Here is a 21,660-nt window from a genome sequence, read left to right on the forward strand (position 1 = left end):
GGAATGGCTTGTCAAAGTCTGGGGCCCTGAGCACAGGGTCAGACATGAGCGTCGCCTTAAGTTGGGTAAAGGCCTTTTGACACTCATCAGTCCATTTAACTGCATTTGGCTGGGTCTTTTTGGTCAGGTCGGTCAGTGGGGCAGCGATTTGGCTGTAGTGTGGTACAAATCGTCTGTAGTACCCGGCCAAGCCTAAGAAGGATTGGACCTGTTTCTTTGACTTTGGGACAGGCCACTTTTGGATAGCATCCACCTTGGCCTGTAGGGGGTTTATGGTTCCTCGACCCACCTGGTGTCCCAGGTAAGTTACTCTGTTTTGTCCTATTTGACACTTTTTGGCCTTAACAGTTAGTCCGGCCTGCCTGATGCGCTCAAAGACCTTTTCCAGGTGTTCTAGGTGTCCGGCCAGGAGTCAGAAAAAATGGTCACATCATCGAGGTAGGCAACTGCATATTCTCCCAGTCCTGCTTGTAGACCATCTACCAGCCTCTGGAAGGTGGCGGGTGCATTTCGCAGCCCGAAAGGAAGGACATTAAATTCATACACCCCTGCATGGGTGACGAATGCTGACCTTTCCTTGGCAGGTTCGTCTAGCGGTACTTGCCAGTACCCCTTGGTTAAGTCTATTATAGAGATGAACTGGGCACGTCCCAACTTCTCCAATAGCTCATCGGTGCGTGGCATTGGATAGTTGTCCGGACGAGTTACCGCATTTAGCTTACAGTAGTCCACGCAAAAGCGTATTTCCCCATCTGGTTTGGGTACCAGAACCACTGGAGATGCCCATGCACTGGTAGATGAGTGGATTATACCCATTTGTAGCATGTTCTGGATCTCCCGTTCTATAGCAGCTTGGGCGTGAGGAGACGCCCGGTAGGGTGAGGTTCTAATGGGGTGAGCATTACCTGTGTCAATGGAGTGGTATGCCCATTCAGTCCGTCCTGGGGTGGCTGAGAACAATGGGGCGAAGCTAGTGCACAGCTCCTTGATTTGTCGCCGCTGCAGACGTTCCAGGGTGGTTGAGAGGTTCACCTCTTCCACGCTACCGTCTTTTTTCCTGTCGTAGTAGACACCTTCAGGCCACTCAGCATCATCTCCCTGGACTGTAAACTGACAAACCTGTAAATCTCTGGAATAGAAAGGCTTGAGAGAATTAACATGGTACACTCTGGGCTTTAGTGAGGAATTGGGAAATGCTATGAGGTAGTTAACAGCCCCCAGGCGCTCTTGGACCGTGAATGGCCCTTCCCATGATGCTTCCATCTTATGGGCCTGTTGCGCCTTCAGGACCATAACCTGGTCTCCTACCTTGAAGGAACGTTCTCTGGTATGTTTATCATACCAGGCCTTTTGCTCTTCTTGAGCATCCTTTAGGTTTTCTTTAGCAAAGGCTAAAGAGTGTCGGAGGGTGCTTTGTAGGTTGCTTACAAAGTCCAGAATGTTAGTTCCTGTAGAAGGCATAAACCCCTCCCATTGCTGCTTCACCAACTGTAATGGCCCCTTAACCTCGTGGCCATACACAAGTTCAAATGGTGAAAACCCTAAACTGGGATGTGGTACAGCCCTGTAGGCAAAAAGCAACTGCTGCAACACTAGGTCCCAATTATTGGAGTGTTCGTTGACAAATTTACATATCATGGCCCCCAAAGTTCCATTGAACCTTTCCACCAGGCCATTGGTTTGATGGTGGTACGGGGTGGCAACCAAGTGGTTCACCCCATGAGTTTCCCACAGTTTTTGCATGGTCCCTGCCAGGAAATTAGATCCTGAATCTGTAAGGATGTTGGAGGGTCAACCTACCCTGGCAAAAATGTCTGTTAGGGCCTGACACACAGCGTTAGCCCTGGTGTTGTCTAGAGCTACTGCTTCCGGCCATCGGGTAGCAAAGTCCACGAAAGTCAATACGTACTGCTTTCCTCTGGGCGTCTTTTTTGGGAGAGGACCCAGAATATCCACAGCTACTCACTGAAATGGGACCTCAATTATGGGGAGTGGCTGCAGAGGGGCTTGACCTGGTCTTGGGGTTTTCCCACTCTTTGGCATACCTCACAAGACCGGACATAGTTGGCAACGTCCTTGCCCATCCCCTCCCAGTGGAAGGACTTCCCCAATCTGTCTTTGGTTCTGTTCACCCCAGCATGGCCACTGGGATGATCATGGGCCAAGCTTAAGAGCTTCCCCCGGTACTTAGTTGGAACCACCAACTGTTTTTGCGGCTGCCATTCTTCCCGGTGTCCACCAGAAAGAATCTCCTTGTATAAAAGTCCTTGGTCTATAACAAACCGGGATCGGTGAGAAGAGCTGAGAGGCAGTGGGGTGCTCCGTGCCACCGCCCAAGCTTTCTGAAGGCTGTCATCTGCTTCCTGCTCAGTCTGGAACTGTTCCCTTGAGGTTGGGGTCACCAGTTCTTCCTCAGACTGGGGACTTGGACTTGGTCCCTCTGGAAGCGATGTAGGTGATGGGGTTGTTTCCGTTGCTAGTGAACCGCTCTCTGCTGGTGCACCTGAGGGTATTTCAGGCTCTGGCTGAGCCTTTTGGGTATGGCTGTCTGTTGCTTCTGCCAGTTCTGGCTCGCTGGCGCTCTCTGGCATTGAGTTTGAAGCTGTGGTTGCAATTGCTGGTGCTGGTTGCTGTTCCAGTTCTGGGCCTGGGACTGGAGGTGCTGTGGCTGTTTCAGTGGTTGACATGGAATCAGGATCCACTATCTCTGTCTGGGTCTCTGGTAACACAGACGGGGCGTCTGTGGACGGCTCAGGAACAGGAATGGGTCTGGAAGCTTGCCTGGCTTGGCTGCGTGTAACCATTCCCACTCTCTTGGCCCGCTTCACCTGGTTGGCCAAGTCTTCCCCCAGTAGCATGGGGATGGAATAATTGTCATAGACTGCAAAAGTCCACATTCCTGACCAGCCTTTGTACTGGACAGGTAGTTCAGCTGTAGGCAAGTCTACAGCTTGTGACATGAAGGGATAAATTGTCACTTGGGCCTTTGGGTTGATGAATTTGGGGTTGACGAAGGATTGGTGGATAGCTGACACTTGTGCCCCCGTGTCTCTCCACGCAGTAACCTTCTTTACGCCCATTCTCAAAATTTCCCTTCGCTCTAAGGGTATTTGAGAGGCATCTGGGCCTGGGGATCTTTGGTGTGATGGTGGTGTAATGAACTGCATTCGGTTGGCGTTCTTTGGGCAGTTGGCCTTGATATGTCCCAGTTCATTACACTTAAAGCATCTTCCAGCTGACTGGTCACTGGATCGAGGTGAGTTACTGGAGACTGGGGAGGTGGAAGAATAGGGTGTCTGTGGCTTTCCTTGGGTTATAGGTGGGGTCTTTGGTTGCCCTTGGTTGTAGAGTTTATTGTTGGTGTGCCCTCTGGGTTATTCGTTCCCCTTGACAGTAGCTCTCTTGCTTTCTGCCACTTCCATCCATCTGGCTCCAATTTCCCCCGCCTCAGTGAGATTTTTGGGTTTTCCATCTTGTATGTACTGTGTTATGTCCTCAGGAACACCATCCAAGAACTGTTCCATTTGTATGAGGAGGTGCAGTTCGTCCATGGATTTAACATTGGTTCCTGATATCCAGGCCTCATAATTCTTTCCAACGTAGTAGGCATGTTTGGGAAATGACACATCTGGTTTCCACTTTTGGGTTCTGAAACGCCGACGGGCACGATCCGGGGTTATCCCCATTCTTAATCTGGCCTTGTTTTGAAACAGTTTATAATCGTTCATTCGGTCCTTTGGCATTTCAGCCACCACCTCTGCTAAAGATCCACTGAGCTGTGGCCTCAATTCTACCATGTACTGGTCTTCAGGGATGCTGTACCCAAGGCAGGCCCTTTCAAAATTTTCTAAGAAGGCCTCAGTGTCATCACCTGCCTTGTAAGTGGGAAATTTCTTGGTTGGTGAAGGGTTGTTAGGATTGGCTGGAGCATGCTGCCCTGCCTGCACTAACTCTAGTTCATGTTTTCTCTGTTTTTTCCCTCTCTTCACTTTCTTTTTGTTGTTTTTCCATTTCTCGGCGGTAGGCTGCCTCTTCTTCTTGTAGTTTTCTGTGGTGGGCTGCATTTTTGGCGTCTTCTTGTTTTTGTAGCCTTTCCATCTCTTGTTTGTGAGTTGCCTCATCTCTGGCCATTTGTGTTCTTAGTAGTTCTATCTGTTTTTCCATTGCTTCCAGCTGTACTGCTTCTGGTTTTCGTGACATTCTGGTTCCTGTTTTCTTGTGTTGGGTTGCCCTCCGGTGTTTGTTGTCTGAACTGCTGGCTCTGTTATCTCCTGGGGTCTGCCTAGCAACAGTGCCTTTTTTTTTCTTCCTCTAGCTAATCTTTTAAATGTAAAGTAAACCAGAAAAAACACTTTATTTGCATGTGTATTGTGCTGGGAACTTGACTCTCAATCGGAGTGCTATTGTATAACAAAAGACCGTTTGTCACTCCTTAATGGTTCCTTGCTTAATATGCAAGCTACTGCCAGGAGAGAACAGAAAAAAAAATTTCTCTCTGGTTCCTTTTAAAACCAAACCCTCTCTGCTCAAAAGCCCCAAGCAGAGAAAAGAAAAATATAATATTCCTACTGGCTTCTGGATTCTATCTATCCCACCGCTACCACCATGTCATAACATTTCTTCCCAGATCTGGACCTTAGCGTCCAAAATATGGGTGTTAGCATGAAAACCTCCAAGCTTAGTTACCAACTTGGACCTGGTATTGCTGCCACCAGCTAGGAATTATACAGTGCCTAGCTCACTGTGGTCTCCCCAAAACCTTCCCTGGGGGACCCCCAGACTCAGATGCCTTGAGTCTTACAACAAAGGGAAATAAACCATTTCCCTTCCCCCTCCTCCCCTCCAGGTGTTCCCTCCCTGGGTTCCTGGAGAGATATACAGAAGCAAGCTCCGTGAATCTAAACAAAGGGATTCTACCCTCCCTGTTTCAAGTCCTTGAAACACAAGCACCGAGAGAGCTAATCTCTCTTCCCCCTCACCCAGAAGGTATGGAAAGTCAGGCTTAGTAAATCTAACACAAAGAGATTTTCCCCCTGACTTCTTCCTCCCACCAATTCCCTGGTGAGCTGCAGACTCAGTTCCCTGGAGTCCCCACTAAAGAAAAACTCCAACGGGTCTTAAAAAGAAAGCTTTATATAAAAAAGAAAGAAAAAGACATAAAATGGTCTTTATATTAAGATGACAATATACAGGGTCAATTGCTTAAAGGAAAAAAATGAATAAACAGCCTTATCCAAAAAGAATACACTCCAGCAACTACACACATGTAAATACAAAAAAAACAATATAAACCTATTGTCTTACTATCCTTGTACTTACAACTTGGAAACAGAAGATTAGAAAGCCTGGAGATAGAAAAATCACTCTCAGAGCCGAGAGGGTCAGACCCAAGACAAAGAACAAAGAACTCACACCCAAAACTTCCCTCCACCCAGATTTGAAAAAGTCTTGTTTCCTGATTGGTCCTCTGGTCAGGTGTTTGGTTCCCTGTGTTAACCCTTTACAGGTAAAAGAACATTAATCCTTAGCTATCTGTTTATGACAAGCCTAAGGCTTCCTGGCAGCTGGGATACCTTCTGGCAGCAGGAAAGTGTGGGAAGAAACTGTGAAGTGTTGCAGTTAAGCCCAGCAGTCCCTTTACTTGCCCTGCCTCACTTCCTCCCTCCCCTGAGTATCTGACTGAAAGCTGGAGCCCATCCAGGTGCCTCTGGCAGCTATCTCACTTGCTCACTCATTAGTGGAAGGTTGTCCAGAGTCTCTGCAGCCCCTAGTGTCAGGTTCATGCAGGGCTTGACACTTTTGAGTTCACTCTCCCCTACAATGAGTCTTGTGAGACACCAGATATTAATGTGATCTCAGCAGAGCTGTCCCAAATTCCTGTGAAGTTCTGTGATTCACATGGAAAGTCATGTGGTATCACTGGTAACAGGGGCTTCAGCGTCTGTCAAGGGTGTGCTTCAGGCACTACTGACTGATCCACCTGACCCCCACGTTTTGAAAACAGGCACCCCTTGTTCCATGGGCCTCTGAACTTAATTGTGGGTGTCCTGGTCAGGACCATCCTGAGGGCTGCAATCCATCCTTGGAGACTACAACTCCCAAAACGTTAGAGGAAGAAACAGACTGCCACTTCCAAGGGTGAGGCCTTGAAGCCTCGGTTTTGGATGCAGAGGCACATGCGTTTTGTGGGGAGCTGAGGCTGTGTTACTGGACCCCTGGCCAGGAATGACAGTTGCTTTATGGAGCTCTAGCCCAGCTGGGAGCTGCTGTTGAGAAACTTCCGGGCTTGAACCAAGCAAGGAGCCAGGCAGGCTATTGCTGGCAGGGGTATTGGAACAATTTGTACAGTGGAGGTGCTGTGAGCCATTGAACCAAACTGTAAACCCTGTATATAATGGAAACCACTTCAAGTTAGGGGGTGCTGCAGCGCCCCCCTCACCCCTAGTTCCAACACCTATGATCGCTGGGCGTCAGTGGAGCCAGGGCAGAGACTGCGGTGGTGCCCAGAGCTGCCTGAGGCTGGCTTGCAGTGACGGCAGTGGGAGGAACCACGGCCTTGTTTGTTGGGGCAGTGTGTAAAGGGGAAGGGGGACAGCAAAGAGACTTCAGTGGGAGGAGAGACTAAATAATCTTATTGGCTGAACAGGATCCAGGTTACTGCCCTCTGGTTCTAACAGCGCCCATCCTCAGGGGCTGTGCAGCTTGGAATGACCCCAGGTTAGATTCACTCCGCCCCATGTTGCCTTGGCTGGACTGCCTTACTGGATCCACAGAGCTTTCCAGGCCCCAGCTTCAAGATCTTTAAATGCGCCCACGCAAGGGTCTAGAATTCTGAAATTAAGAGGAGTGCCCCATTCTGGGATGGGGTAACTGGTGGCAGTGTACTAACTTAAAATGATTGTGACATTTTAATTATTCTCAATCTGTTACAGCGTGTTTTTCTAAATTGTGGAGTGAAGGGGTGCTAACTCTAGTCTAAGTGGGTATTATTTGCAGAGAGTGTATAACTGATATTTTTGGGTTAGCCCCATTGCATAGATTATCTCAGGTTTATTCCTGGAGGCTCCCCAGGCTCCCCAGTGGGTGTGTGCAGGGCCCAGCCAGGATTAATTTTGTTACAAGTAAAAGGACTGCAGCAGAGGAGTGGATCGAGGATTCCTACCTATCCACCATCATCACTGGGATACTCAGGATCTCCATCACTGTTGACAGCATCAGGCACACAGAGGGGTGTTGCTTGCTCCTGATAATCCAGGGAGAAAAGGAGGGGTTACATTTTGGAGGCACCATTGGGATCCTTCTGCCAGCCTGAAATTCTGCAGCTATTTTATGCTATTGTAGTTCTGATTATTTTCCTGAACCCTTCTGGACTTTAAAGGACTCTATTTCTTTAATGAACTTTAGTATCTCCTCCATCACTGTAAGCTAACGTCCTGGTGTAGAGATTGGCATGCCACCCAGTCAAGCCCTTATCCTGGGTAAGGTCACACTGTTAGGTGTTGGGAACTGTGAAAATCTTTGGGAAGACCATGATTTTTACGGTTACCGAGGTGACTCTAATACCTAGACTGTGGCTGTATTGGTGAGAGCGGCTGCTGACTTGGACCCACTGTATGTACTCCAGAAAGTTGGGATTGTGGGTGAAATTGGCCCCTGGCCTGTGTTTCTGTCTGGGAGTGCCCAAAAGAGGAGACTATACCAGCTGAGACTGCTGATTTTGCAGCTAAAGTGAAGGCTTTGCTGGAAGATGTGATGGCCATCGTTAAACCAGCATCTGTTATGAATGAGTATCTGATAACTGCACTAGGATAATTGGTGGAAGGCTGTACTCGGTCACCCTGTGAGGGAGTTGGGTACTGTAAGATGAGTTTCCTCTCCGGTTAAAAGCTACTCCTGCTGGAGAGGATTACTTTGAATCCTAAATGGGCCAAGCTACCCAGATGATGGAGGAATGCAAATTTCATGCTTTAATCTGACCCTGCTTAATGTGTCGGGAACTTTAAATCCCTAACAGAAATCTAGATGGAGCTAGCACATTAGCCATATTGTGCATGCTTAAAACTGTATGCAAAATGAGATCACAGGGTATTCTCCATATTTTGTAATGTTAAGACGAGAAGCTTGACTACCGATGAACTTCTTTTTGGGGGGGTCTCAGCAGATGGGTCCTTCCACCCATCTTATCTTCAGTACATGGCTACATTAAAAAGAGACTTGCATGCTGTTTATTCGCTTGCTCAGGCCATAGACGATAAGAGGAACCAAGGTAATAAAGATGATTATGATCAGAAGGTGCAATACTATGATCTGCAACTGGGTGATTGAGTCCTTATCAGGAATCTTGGGCTCCCAGGAAAACACAACCTTTCATACAGTTGGGGTTTGCAACCCTCCATTTTGGAAAGTCAAATATCTGCGCTACCTGTCTCCCAACTAAAGCTTGAAAAGAATGGCGGCCCATTAAAGACCTTGAACCGAAACCATTTACTTCCTCTGGAGCAATGTGAGAATGGATACTCCATTGATTACTGATCCAACCCCTGTACCCCAAGCATCTTGCCAGAGGAGACCCTGACACGGTTACCCCAGTGACTATGTTTGGTTCCCCATTAGTGACTGATTCTAAGGAGGTTTACACCGACTATATATCTATGTATCCTGGACCACAGATGTTCCTCCTGAGTCTGTTGTATTGTCACTTGAACCACACCAACCTGAAGGTTTAGCTGAAAAACCTCCTTTAAGTCTCCAGGTTTCCCTGTTTTTACCTCCAAGAGATGTTTCCAGGAAAGGCTCAGACCCTCTCAGTAGCCTACTTGGCTCTTTTGGTGTAGACAGGGATCCTGTTACAGATAATTCCCCTCTTCCCAGTAGTAATCCTGTGCAGAATGCAGAGCCTAATAAAGTATTGTTGACTCCTTCTGCTGAAGAAGAGCTTGTGCAGCCCTTAAGGATGTCCCTGCGAGAGATCAGACCCCGCTCTGCAATTAACGTATGATGCAGCTGGAGTTGCCAGTGAGGTGTCCAGACCTACTGTGCATCATGGTGTGGCTCTGTCCTCTGGCTCTAAAACACCTATTGAGTCCAAAAGGGAGATAGAGCCTCTAAAGATGGGGACAAGTGTTTATCATGGCAATGCTCCCCTCAGGTTCGGTGCTTAAATTGTGCCTATTCTAGTGGGCCTGTACTTTGCCCAGAGAGCAACAGGGATTAAGAAAGTAAGTATTATCTTTGGGTTGTTTTCTTTCTTGTTATAGTTCCTTAATAGGGATATTAAGGGTTTTTCTGGTGGGGAGTCTCCCCTCCTCAGAGCTGGGGGGCTCCCTTTGCATGAGGTGTTGATTTTGCACTTTTATTTTATTTTGTCTTGTGAGGCGTGATTGGTTAGTGTGTTCCTTTGGGAGCTTCACCTCCTGCACAATCAGCCCTGACCACTTCCTCCAAAGGCAGCATTTCAGCTCAGCAGGAGGGCATGTAACAGATAATAAGAGCCCTGTTACCACCACTCGTAAGGGTTAAAAAACCTTTCAGAGCTTGGAGAGTTATGGCATTCTGGTGCTAGGTGATGAGACCCTGCAGTGAGATGCACAAGTTCAGGTAAGTCATTTCCCTTTCCATGCTACACTGTTGCTATGCTGGAATTTTCTCTGATACTAATTGTGATTTAGCTCAAAAGGCGAGGTTCACGGCTGTGAAATTCCTGGAGGGGCACTTGTTCTTGTACATGCTACCTTTAGTCTTTCCTGCACTGGGTGTTCAGTACTCTATGTGAGTAGTATGGTCTGTTTTCCTCTGGATTCTCATGTGGTTGTCAGTGTGCAGAGCTCTTTATGCTCATATAGTCCTTTATCTTGCAGCTGGGGACATCAGTTTCTCCCTCCTGCCAGTTTCTCTTTTCCATGGCTATCCTGTTTGTGAAAGGCCCCAGACTAACCGCCCTGGACACTGGTATACGCCATGAATCCACAGAAGTGGGGGAGGGGGAACAGCGGCAGGGCAAGCGTAGGTTCACACACACGGCTCCCTTCGTTCTGTGCCTTGGTAGTGTGCTTCAGGTCTGACCTGTGACTGTTATAAAAGGTACACCCACCTTATCTCTCCAACAACTATCCCAGAGCATAAGAAGCTGGGTCACTCTGCAGGCCTATTCAGTTCTCTGCTCAGCCTGCCATGAAAGGTGCCGGTTGATGCCTGTTGTGATGTTCACTGGGGAGATTGAATCTATCTCCCCTTGTAAGTATTCTCACACTTCTTATCAAACTATCTGTACTGGGCTATCTTGATTATCACTCAAAAGTTTTTTTTTTCCTTACTTAATTGGCCTCTCAGAGTTGGTAAGACAACTCCCACCTTTTCACGCTCTCTGTATGTGTATATATCTCTCCTCAATATATGTTCCATTCCCATGCATCCAAAGAAATGGGCTGTAGCCCACGAAAGCTTATGCTCAAATAAATTTGTTAGTCTCTAAGGTGCCACAAGTATTCCTATTCTTTTTGCGGATACAGACTAACACGGCTGCTACTCTGAAAACTGGAGAGATGGTACACCAGATGGGAACAACTTACGGCTGCTATTGACCTGGGCTGCATTTGAACCAATGCTGTAGAGGCAACAGACTCCAGTTCCAATAGCTTATCTCCTAATCCCTCTAGCACCTATCTTGGATTTAATAATTCTTGGTACAAGTTGGTCATCAATGTTAGACTTAACCAGCATGATAGTGTGCAGCCTTGCCTCCTTCTTGTGCCCACTTGATTCTCCAAAGAGAATTGCTGCTGCTCTTGCTGTTGTGGTGGTGTATGGTGTGGTTGTGGTGTATGTGGAGGTACACCTGATGGCCCTGGTTTGTTTTCTGTTTTGGCAATCCACACCTACTCTTTCTTGCTGAAGACTCACATTCAGATGGTCAAACAGAACTGCCCCCCCCATACCAATGTTGGCATGTCACAACACAAGCATTGCTTTCATACATCAGCCGTCTTCAGGCAAATATCGTAGGGTAATGACATTGCATCTTCCCCAAGTGAATGCGGGACACTGGTAATGTCCTGCCAGCTTACAATCAAAATTGTTACTGCCCCACACAACTCAGCAAGCTTATTCTGAGCCTGCACATTCAAACTGTATTCAGGTAGCTCTGATGGGATCTGCACAAATGCCACCTTGTGGCTGGAGCACTGTTTGGTGGTTAAAACAAAGGAGTGTGGGAAGGAGATGTGGGTTCTACTCCCAGCTTTGACAGTGACTTGCTGCATGACCTTGGCTGAGACACTGTCCCTCTTTCCACACACAACCCACATCGAATGATACCTATACTCACTAACTCACACGGGCATGAAGATGAGGCTTCATTCATTAGTGGCTGTGAAGCGTGTTGAGATCCTAGGCTGGAAGGTGCTGGGAAGATCATTACTGACACCGATAAGACAGGCTCTGCTGTGCTGCAATTCTCATAATGTTACCACCGCTGCTGCTGCTTCTGTCCTCCTCCTACCCCCAGCCCTGCTCCATTAACAGCTGCTGTGCTCCGTGGTGCCTCTCCCTGACGCTCAAAGGAAAGGAGGAAAGCATTGCAGAGTTGCCACCTGCCATCCGTGGATAGGAAAGTATCCATTCCCTCAATGTGCTCCCTTTCCAGGATCTGAAAATGGTGTGTTCAATTAAAATGCCCTTCTGCTGGGACTGGCTGCCAGTTCTCAGGAGATGCAGGTACAAATGGAGCTGCCATGCACACTGGAACTCTGAGGTTATTGCACGTTACTTTTTTATTGCAGCAGATGTTAGCAAGAAGATACAACAATAGGTGACAGGAGAAGCCTTTCAAATATGCAATACCACCACATCAGCCTCTTGTGAGTAAGGTTGATGCTTCAGGCAGTTGTAGGCACCATGTGCTGTATGTCAGAGTTCCTGGATTTAGCTGAGGTCTTCTGCCAGCCAAGTAGGGAATTGGGAGAATGCTTTGGGGGGAATCTTTTAAGTGTTGGAGCAGTTGGTGGTTGTTTTGGAGACTGTACTCTTGGTGAAAGGCTGGGTGTCTTTAATGTGGATGCTTGGATTGATGTCAAGCATGGCGAAGCCCAGCGAAGATTGGAACTGGTTAAGTGAACATGCAGGAAGGGCAGTGTTAGCAAAGGGCAAACTTCAATCAAGTCCAGAGCAGAGATTAGGACAAAATTAATTTCCAGGAGCCAGATTCTTCACTGCTTTGTACCCTGTGATGTCATTTGTTCCTTTGCAATGTGGTTGCAAAATGCTACAGAATCTAAGTGGCAACACTGTACACCCACTTTGCTCAGCTGTAAATGACAACGCAGGGTGCAAGGCAGAGAAACAGGTCCCAGATCTCCAATTCTCTGGAAATTCAGAGATTTAAATCTCCTGAGTTTTGTTGAGACCACTATAAAAATAGAACCCATTTACAAAATTCATACACAGATTTGAATTCCAAATCCTCCCATAATTTGGGGTTAGATGATTGGTGCCTCCCCATACTGGATGGGCACCAGCTAAAGGGGAGGACACGTGACCTCCCCAGGTGTCTCCTCCCTGCCCTGCCCCCAGCCCTGTCCCCTGCACGCCCCCCACCCCATGTTACCTGTGGGGGTAGAGGGGACTCTATCCTCCCGCTGCACTGGCTCCCCCCGCCCCTGGCACGTTCAGCTGCTCTCCTGGGCAGCTAGGTCTGGCCCAATGCAGCACAGCAGCTGCCTGGGAGAGCATCTGGCTGCAATGGCGGCAGGCTGCCCCCCCATGCTGGCTTGGCTTCAGGGACAGGGGCCAAGTGAGCTGGAGCCCACCTTCCCCGTGTGCAGCAGCAGCTGCCTGGGAGAGAGGCTCTCTAGGGAGGGGTGGCAGCGGCTTGCTCTGGCTTCCAGAGATAGGGGCTGACTCCGAGCATGCTGGGCAGGAAGAGTACTCCGGCTTGCTCTCTGCCCCTGTCTCAGAAGCCAAGCCTGGGTGGGAGGCAGCCCACCGCCACTGCTGCCAGGTGTTCTCCCAGGCAACTGCTGTGTTGCACCAGGCAGTTCATCTAAGCCCTTAAAAGTTCAGATGAATCATCACTAAACTTTTCAACTCTCTGGAGAAGTTGTAAATTTGGGTTAATAGTCTTGGGAGAAGGTGCCTTTCCTGTGCTGTATTTTCTGCTATTAGTAGAGCCTTTGCCATATCTCCTGCAGAATGGTGGTTCTTTAGGTTCTAGCCTCAAAGCTGGAGATACAGAGGCAGCACTCAAACAAATTGGAGGGGGGGGAAAAGTTCTCATGCCGCCAAGATTCAAGGTTTCCCGTTCAATGGCAGGTGCGGGGAAAGGTTTGGCAGGGTGCCATGTTTATTATATTATATCCAACGCAGCCCAAGCATCCTTTGTGACAGAAGCATAAACCTCTTGGCTTTAAAAGTGAGTTGTTTTCCTCTTTAATGGCTACATCTTTCCATTCTGTAACAGCAGTAGGGTAAGAGAAAGCATGTGGCTTTTGCTTTAAAAGGTTTTCCTTTGACTCCTTCAACAAGCCTGTTCTCTTTGGGGAGTGACTTATTTCATAATTAGCCTCGGAATATAGGATACTTGTAGGAGTGGAGGGCTGCATTGGGAGCAAGGGGCAGACATAGCTTCTCAGAATCTCCTGATTTCTGGCAGAACTCTCACCAAGACTGGCCCTTGTTCAAAATGGCTGCTGTCTGCCATTACTTTAAAATGGACTGAAGCCACACGAGGCCTACAGTCAAAATAGAGGCCATTTCCTTACAACTTTTCCATGTGCAAGTGAGTGTGCCCCTAGTAAAGATGGGCTGGCACTTCCCATTGGAAGGCGGCTTCCACCCTTAACAGTTCCAAAATCAGGAGTCAGACAGTATGAATTTAAATCTCATGATTTTAGGGGGATCTGGTTATTGAATGCGGAGGGCTGTGATCACAATATTCCCAGCATCACCTCTCCCTCCCCTGCACCAGAACCCTCTGGGTAATCCCATTGCACTTGGCCAGCAGTTACTGTTGGATGCTTGGAGTGAACTTGTGGTGATGAGTGGAGAGGGTCTCTGGTGCTTTTGGTGATGAATTGTGTCCTTCCTTCTCCGTCCCCCCTCTCACCCCTCCCCTCACCCCCAGGTTTCGTCAGTTTTGACAATCCGACTAGTGCTCAGGCAGCCATTCAGGCCATGAACGGCTTCCAGATCGGCATGAAGAGGCTAAAGGTCCAACTAAAGCGGCCAAAAGATGCCAACAGACCCTACTGACCCCTGCTCACCCTGGCCCTGCAAACAGGTAAGGCATTGGCAGACCAGACTGCCCCAACTTTGGTAGAAGCAGGAGAGTGTGGGGGTAGGGTGGTGTTTTCACCAAATCATCTGTGCTTGCTGCCAGGAAGCCAGGGGGCAGTATGGCATCTCCTGTTGTTTCATTCATGCCAGGATGATGCTGACTTCTGTTGATCTGTGCACCGCTGCCATTTGTTGGAGAGTGTTGGACCTTTGACTTAGCTATTAAAGCTGCTCCTTTAGCTCTGCCTTATTCTTTCGGACCTGGTAGTCCTGAGTTTGAATCAGTGTGGTCCAGTGGCTAGAGCGCCAGATAAGGACTCACTCCCAGATCTGCTTCTGACTGGCTGGGTGACCTGGGGGCGAGTCACTGTCCCTCTCTGGGCTTCCGTTTCCCCATCTGAAAAATAGTGATAATAATGTTTGCCATCTTTTTAAAGTACTTTGAGATCACTTAGTGCTAGATATTGTTATTATTGTTGCTTCCTTTCAAGTTGGTGTCTTGTGTGCATCATATGCAGCCACAAACCATTGCAAAGTCCCTGATCATCAGGAATCCTAGAAATCCATTTGCCATGGAAAAACACAGAATTTGCATTTTTACAGAGAATCTTTGGGTTTTATTCTGGCTGCCCAGCTCTGAAGGTAGAGCGGAGAGCGGTGGCTGCTGGCAAGGCACCCAGCTCTGAAGGCAGCGCCACCATCAGCAGCAGCGCACAAATAAGGTTGACATCAGGGCCGTACTTAGGCATATGCAGATACACAGCTGCATAGGCACTCCTGGGTCTTAGTGTCCACCCATTCACCTCTTCCTATCCCTGTTCTGACCCTTCCTGCAGGCTCCCACCACAGCTGGCTGCTGCAGCCTGTTGTGTCTTCCTCCAGAGGGGATCTGGTACTTAAAAGTGAACAACCCTTCCAGCCTGCCAGACCTATTAGCACAACATTGAAACTGTTAAAGAGCCATTCAAGTGGTAATGAAGCCATTTAACAGGCATTTGCCAACCCCCAGGTATATACTGTCAGTTTTTGAATTTACTGACAAAGGCCTTGGCTACACTTGAGAGTTACAGCGCTGTTAGTGGCTTTATAGCGCTGTAACTCACTCTCCATCCACACTGGCAAGGCACATACAGCACTGTATCTCCATGGCTACAGCGCTGCTTGTACTCCACCTCCACGAGAGGAGTAAAGAGTATAGTGCTGCTACTGCAGCGCTGGGGCACCAGTGTAAACAGGGAATAATCTTAGTACACTGTAACTGACCTCCAGAAGCTTCCCATAATCCTTATAAGTGACGATTACTCTCTTTGTTTTGTTGTGAACTCCGGGCTCCGGAGCTGGTTATCAAAAAAACAAACACAGCTAGTGTTTGCTGTGAATGAACAGAGGCAGGCAGGGGGGCTCCCTTTGGAACACCCACAGCTAGTGTTTGCTTGAAGAGAGGGGGAGGGAGAGGGCTTGAGGAGAGAAGCAGCACAGTGCACGGGGCTGGGGGTTCGTTTCAGGGAGGCTGCTTATCTGGTCTGTGAGGAAAAAAACAAACAGCTGTTGTTTGCTTTCAGTGAGTGAGAGAGGGGTGGGGAAGGGGGTTGGAACTTGCAAGGCAGCTGTTGACAGAGTGTCGGCTCCAAAAATCCACTCTCTCTCTCTCCCCCACGCTCCCTGTCACACTCCACCCCACGCCCCTCTTTTGAAAAGCACGTGCAGCCACTTGGAACGCTGGGATAGCTGCCCATAATGCACCGCTCCCAGTGTCGCTGTAGATGCTGCAAATGTGGCCACGACAGTGTGCTGGCAGCTGTCAGTGTGGACAGATGGCAGCGCTTTCCCTCCTCAGCTGTACGAAGACAGGTTTAACTCCCAGCTCCGTACAGCTGCAAGTGTAGCCATACCCAAAAACAGATGTGCATTACTGTAATATTTACTAGAACATGTTAGTCTACAAGACCTTAGTTTAAAATGTGCTTTAAAAATATTTCATTAGTGTGTTGCTGAAGATTATAAAATGACATCTCTAAAAAAACCCTTACATAGATTTTTAGATGCACAATCTGAGTATTCATCTTTAGCCTTAAATTCTTGGATCTTCAGACATATTGTTTTTTAAATAAATCCTTCAAATGACCACCCTTATCTAAAATACACATGCGAGCCCGGGCTGCCGTCAGGCATAGGGGCACCAGTTTAATAATACTGCATAGGGCCCCTAAGGACTTCCATGTGTGGCATGATATGGTGTTTCCACCCTTACTTTTTCACTGCTGCTGTCTGCAGTGCTGTCTTCAGAGTTGGGCACCTGGCCGGCAGCTGCCGCTCTCCAGCCACCCAGCTCTGGACGGCTAGGGAAACCAAAGTTCAGTTTTTCTTTTTTAATTGCAGAAAAATGCAGATTTTAATGTTTTTTATAAGAGAATTTGGGGCAGTTTATCACAGAAAACTGGGATCCCTGATGATCGTGCACTGTTTATAGTAATGCATGGCTGCATATGCGCAGCATATGCACATATGGTGATGTCATCAGCTACCTACCTACATGCAATAGAAGCATCAAGACTGATGTCCAAAAACACATGGGGTAGCTACTCTCCTGAAGCAAGTCCCCCAAATCTAGCCGAGGGCAGTGATGCACAAGCACATGGTGTGCCAACCACAGAGAGGATTAGAAGCTGTTTATTTGCTAACTGCTCAGGGTTCAGCTAGTTTTCAGAGGGATAAGCACCAGGTTTGTCCTTGACCCTACTGGACTCACACCAGATGCCTGTTCCCACCACTTATTCAGACCATTCACCTTCCAGACTGCCGAACCCTTCCCAGGTACACTAAGGGCACTTTCCGATAGAGACGGCTCAAGCTGCAGAATTGGGATCTGAATTTCAGAGAAGGGAAAGAATTGAGAGTGTTTGGATTCAGGGTGTGGGTTCAGGTCTCTCTCTGCTTTGAAAATGTGCTGGCCTTTCCACTTCCAAAATGTCATCTGCCAGTACTTCCAGACAGAAGTCTCTGAACAGGACATTGTGTTTGGGGAAAGTCAGGCCTGAGCTCGGGATGTCTGAACCATATTGGATAAAATCAGATTTTCAAACTGAATCTTCCCTAAAACTCAAACGCACCAGAGTGCCCCTTCTCCCCACAGTATTAATCACACTACCACTTCTCCATCCAATCTCCAACCCAAATGCAACTGGACCAGAGCTTCCAAGCCCTTTCACAGGTTTTAAATGCTCTGTTCAAGTTTCATTTGCTATTCCCATTTTATTTTCAGGCACATTTTGCTTCCCTGCCTCTAGCCAGGACATAGAAGCAGCAAACACTGAGCTGAAACTAGGAAACAGTAGGCGAAATCTAGTGAGAAATCTTATTTGTGCACCATTTCTAAGCTAGCTGTGAGGCCAAGGGACTAGGTGGGTTTAAATGAGTATCCAAAATCCTGGCTCTAAAGAGATTCCTGTCCTTTGGCTGATTACTGTTTTGAATGTAGATAGTAGTGACTGGAGATGTTTGTTAGTCATGAATTTGTGGCTGTCCAGGACTAACGCTGTGCTGCCCTAATCCTCGTGGGAACATGATGGTCGTTAGATGGTGACACGGGGCCTATTACTCTGCCTCTTCCAAATACTGAGGGGGATGCAGCAGTTTGACCCTCTTTTAGAACTGGAGGGGAGAGGCTTCCACAGAAAATGTCAAATTCCTGGTGAAAAGTTAAAATCTGAAATATTTTGGCCAAAACTGAAATAATTTTATTATGAAAGGCTGCTGTAGTGCCTCATGGGTGCTGTAGTTTGGGTGTATCATGCTCCCATTCTCTTCAGTTGAGCAGGCTCCCCGGTTAGACTACATCTCCCAGGATGCACTATGGTCCCCATTCTTGATTAGGAAGCAGCATGGCCATGGTGCATTGTGGGAAATAATGTCCAGCTAAGGGTCATACAGGAGAATAGGTTTGTCAGATACGTGAACTACAACTCCCACAAGGCACTGCAGCAACATACCCAGATTGAAATATTGTTGGTTTTGTCTGAAAACCAAAATTATTTCAGTTTTCACTCATTTCATTTTTTTGTTGAAAAACTGATGTTTTGCACAGGACTCAGATGCTTTTTCAAGAAAAATGAATTCTGTCAAAAACCCAAATTTCTGTCAAAAACCAGTTTTGAGATTAAAAACAAATTTTGGACCAGCTCCACCTTTTCTCATTGTGTTGCCACCTGCTGCTCTGAGTGGTCAGGTACAACTAAGCAGCCATCCTGTAGTAGTCTACATCTTCTCCCTGCTTCAAAATACATTCCCCAGAGACATGTACATTCAAATGTGACATTTGATAGGTCACCCAGAGAACAGCCAGCCAAGAAACAGACTATGCTGTTTAGAAGATAGGCTGAGATAAGATGAGAAAAGGATATCTCCTCCAGCTCCACCAGCCAAAGTGCAAGGGTCACATACAGATGCACTTTGGCTGGTATGGGCATCCCGGGGAGAGGGGATTCACCAGCAGATAAAATAGTGTACACAGATTCAGCTCTTACTTGCACATCTTAGAGCCTCAGGCCACGTTGCCACAAGATCATTATTCCGAAGGGATTTTGGGGAAGGATATATGGCTGAGCTTGTACAAGGAGCTGCTAGCATGTTTTCCCTCTTTGATACAACTCACACTTGAAACTAGCTCCAACCATCTAATTAGGAGGATGGAGCAGAGGGGATGGAATGCCTGATGGCAGGGTTGTACTCTAAGGCAGGTAGTTGTGGCATGATCCTCATTAGGAAAGGCTGGTACATGAATGAGTCAACCCCTGAGAGACTCCCCAAAATTAGCAAACAGTTGGCTTGAAGATTCATGTGCGCACATGTGGCTATGAGAGATATACAGGCATAATTACAAGGCTCTTCCAACACGCTCACTCTCCAGGCTCTCCCAACATACACAGCTCTCTCTCTCTAGGCAAAATATTTTCAGCAAATGGTAAATTTGTCAGTGCATTTTTCAGGACTCCTGAACTATTTGCAAATTCTAGTTGAATTTGGTGAATAATTTTGGACAGAAAAAAATGTTTTTTTTCCCCAAAAAATGTCAGAACAGTTCATTTGTATTGTTTTGAAATTAAAAGTTTCAACTTTCCATTTTGAAATGATATTTTGTTTCTAAATTTAGCTATACTTATTTTGAAAACACAAAAAAGGGTGAAAAATACCCCAAAATTAAACACATGCACACACTACTCCCGTCTTGCACTAAGAAAGGGTGTGCAACTGTAACCCACACATCTTCTGGGTGTGATGTTCTGTCCCATTTGGTGGCACTAAAACCACTTAGAGAGAGTTAAATGAGTCTGCTCTACAGCCTTAGCTCACAGCCAGATGGCTTTTAGCTCATGTGATAGAGGCTCAGGCACTAAGTTCCAGAGGTCCCTGGTTCAAGCCCACCCACTGATGACCGAGATCTGTGAGCCTTACCCAGTACTCCTGCAATGATACATGCTGCTGTCATGACCAGTAATGCCCCCTCTTCTCAGTAGTTATTTGCAAGTTTAGTTGCAACTCCTAGACTTGTTCTGCCAATAAGATACAAGTCACCATCTGAGCAATGCTGCAAGGGGCTCCTGGTCCAGGCTGATTTTTGCCTGTTATGATCCTGTAACACACTAGAAGTTTAGTGATTTTTTTTTCACTATCAAGATTTGTTCTATTATTTTACTCAGGCTAGGGATGGATCTTATGGGGTATAAGTTAGTAGGATCATGCCTCTTTCTGCTTTAGAAGATCAGTACTGCATTTTCTTTTCTCCATTCTTCTGGTACCTTTCCAGCTTTCTGAGAGCTGTCCAAAATAATTATCAGTGGTACAGTAAGTTTTTACCAATTCCTTTGATGCCCTATGAGTCATAATGTCAGGAAGGGCTGGCTCGTCCATGTAGGGACAATCAGCCACACTGAGAGAAACAAGCCCTCAACAGACTTTGCCATACAAGGTCTTTCCCAAGTAGCATTTAAGCCAGAGGTTCTCAAGCTGTGGGTTGGAATCCCAAAGTGGGTCGTGACCCCATTTTAATGGGGTCACCAGGGCTGGCATTAGACTGGCTGGAGCTAAGGGCTGAAGAGAGGGGCGGGGCTTGAATGGGCTCAGGCTTCAGTCCCCCCTCCTGGAGTCATGTAATAATATTTGTTGTCAGAAGGGTGCCACGATGCAATGACGTATGAGAACCCCTGACTAAGAAAACATGGCTAAAGACACCTAACTTCTGTGTTTGCTTGTGTAAGATGTGAAAGTGCAACAGGAGAGTAATTAGATTGCTGAACTGAAAACTAATTACAAGCAAAGGGCTTGGTGGTGCAGGGAATTATAGTCTGCCCCATCCACTCTGGAGACTTGAGAACATGAACCCAGAGGTGAAAGTAAGCCAGTACGGCCAGGTACAGAGGACCAGTAAGAAAAGAAGACTGGCTGAGGGAGGGAGAAGCCTTCCCCCTACATAAGAATCGTTTAAACTCAGCTGTTTCAAGAATGGTTCAGCCCTCCGGGTTAGGAGTGGTTTCTGGCATCCTTGTTAATTTCACTCACAGTAGCCGGGGGGAGGGGAGAGGGTGTATTTGACCATGGTAGGGGCAGTCCTTGTCTGCCCCCTGGATGAGGAGATCTTGTCTCCAATACTAATATACACAACAAATACAAGCATTTGGCTCCACCACTTAAATCCAGAGCTAATAAAAGCAGGTGGAAGGGGAAAAGTCACTGTCACATTGGTTTCTCGTCTCCTCCCTCCCCCTCCTCCAGCCAGGCTGCAGACAAGGCTCTGCATTCCTCCCCGGCTCCGCCCCTGCAGGGGTTCTCCTCTAGGCTCTAGCTTGCAGTAGGGACGCTGGCTGAGGTGCCTGCTGCTGCTGTCTGCATAAGAACAGTTTAAGCTCAGCTGTTCCCTGTGCAGTTGAGCCCCCAGGGTTAGAAGCTGTTTCTGGCATCCTTGTTAATTTCACTCCCAGTTGTTGTTTGGGTGGGGAAGGTGTGTGTGACCATGGCAGGGGCAGTTCTTTTCTGCCCCCGGGATGAGGGGATCTCCTATACACAAAAAACACAATCAAAATCAGGAACCATTTCCAAGTTCAAATCTATCCCATTCCCTCCCCAGCAGAGGATCATGGTTGTGATGTGCAAACTGCTTGCAGATCCTCTTTGAAATGTTACTGAACCAGCAGGGAACAGCTGAGTTTAAACTGTTCTTATGCAGGAGGCAGGCTTCTCCCTCCCTCAGCCAGTCTCCCTGCTCTCTGCTGCAAGCTAGAGGGAAGCCCTTGCAGCTGCTGCTCAGTGCCAGGCAGGGAGAAAGCATGGAATCTAGTGTCCGCAGTCTGGCTGGAGGAGGAGGGAAGACATGGAGAAAAAAGTGACAATGAGTTTTCC

At 47.6% G+C, this 21,660-nt stretch overlaps 1 protein-coding gene across 12 annotated transcripts in view; it reads left to right on the top strand.

The window, feature by feature from the left end:
* CELF6 (CUGBP Elav-like family member 6) overlaps positions 1-21,660 on the top strand; it is a 230,026-nt gene that overhangs the window by 197,562 nt on the left and 10,804 nt on the right. For 11 of the 12 annotated variants that reach the window (XM_050968352.1, XM_050968343.1, XM_050968340.1 and 8 more), the window contains one exon: positions 14,117-14,272. The exons of the other annotated variant lie outside the window; for it this stretch is intronic. In XM_050968352.1, the coding sequence (XP_050824309.1) occupies positions 14,117-14,244 (128 nt within the window). In that variant the 3' untranslated portion in view covers positions 14,245-14,272. The remainder of the gene's footprint in view (positions 1-14,116; positions 14,273-21,660) is intronic. 12 annotated transcript variants of the gene reach the window in all.

Source organism: Gopherus flavomarginatus, chromosome 9 (genome assembly GCF_025201925.1).
Source record: "Gopherus flavomarginatus isolate rGopFla2 chromosome 9, rGopFla2.mat.asm, whole genome shotgun sequence".
NCBI classification, from domain to species: domain Eukaryota; kingdom Metazoa; phylum Chordata; order Testudines; family Testudinidae; genus Gopherus; species Gopherus flavomarginatus.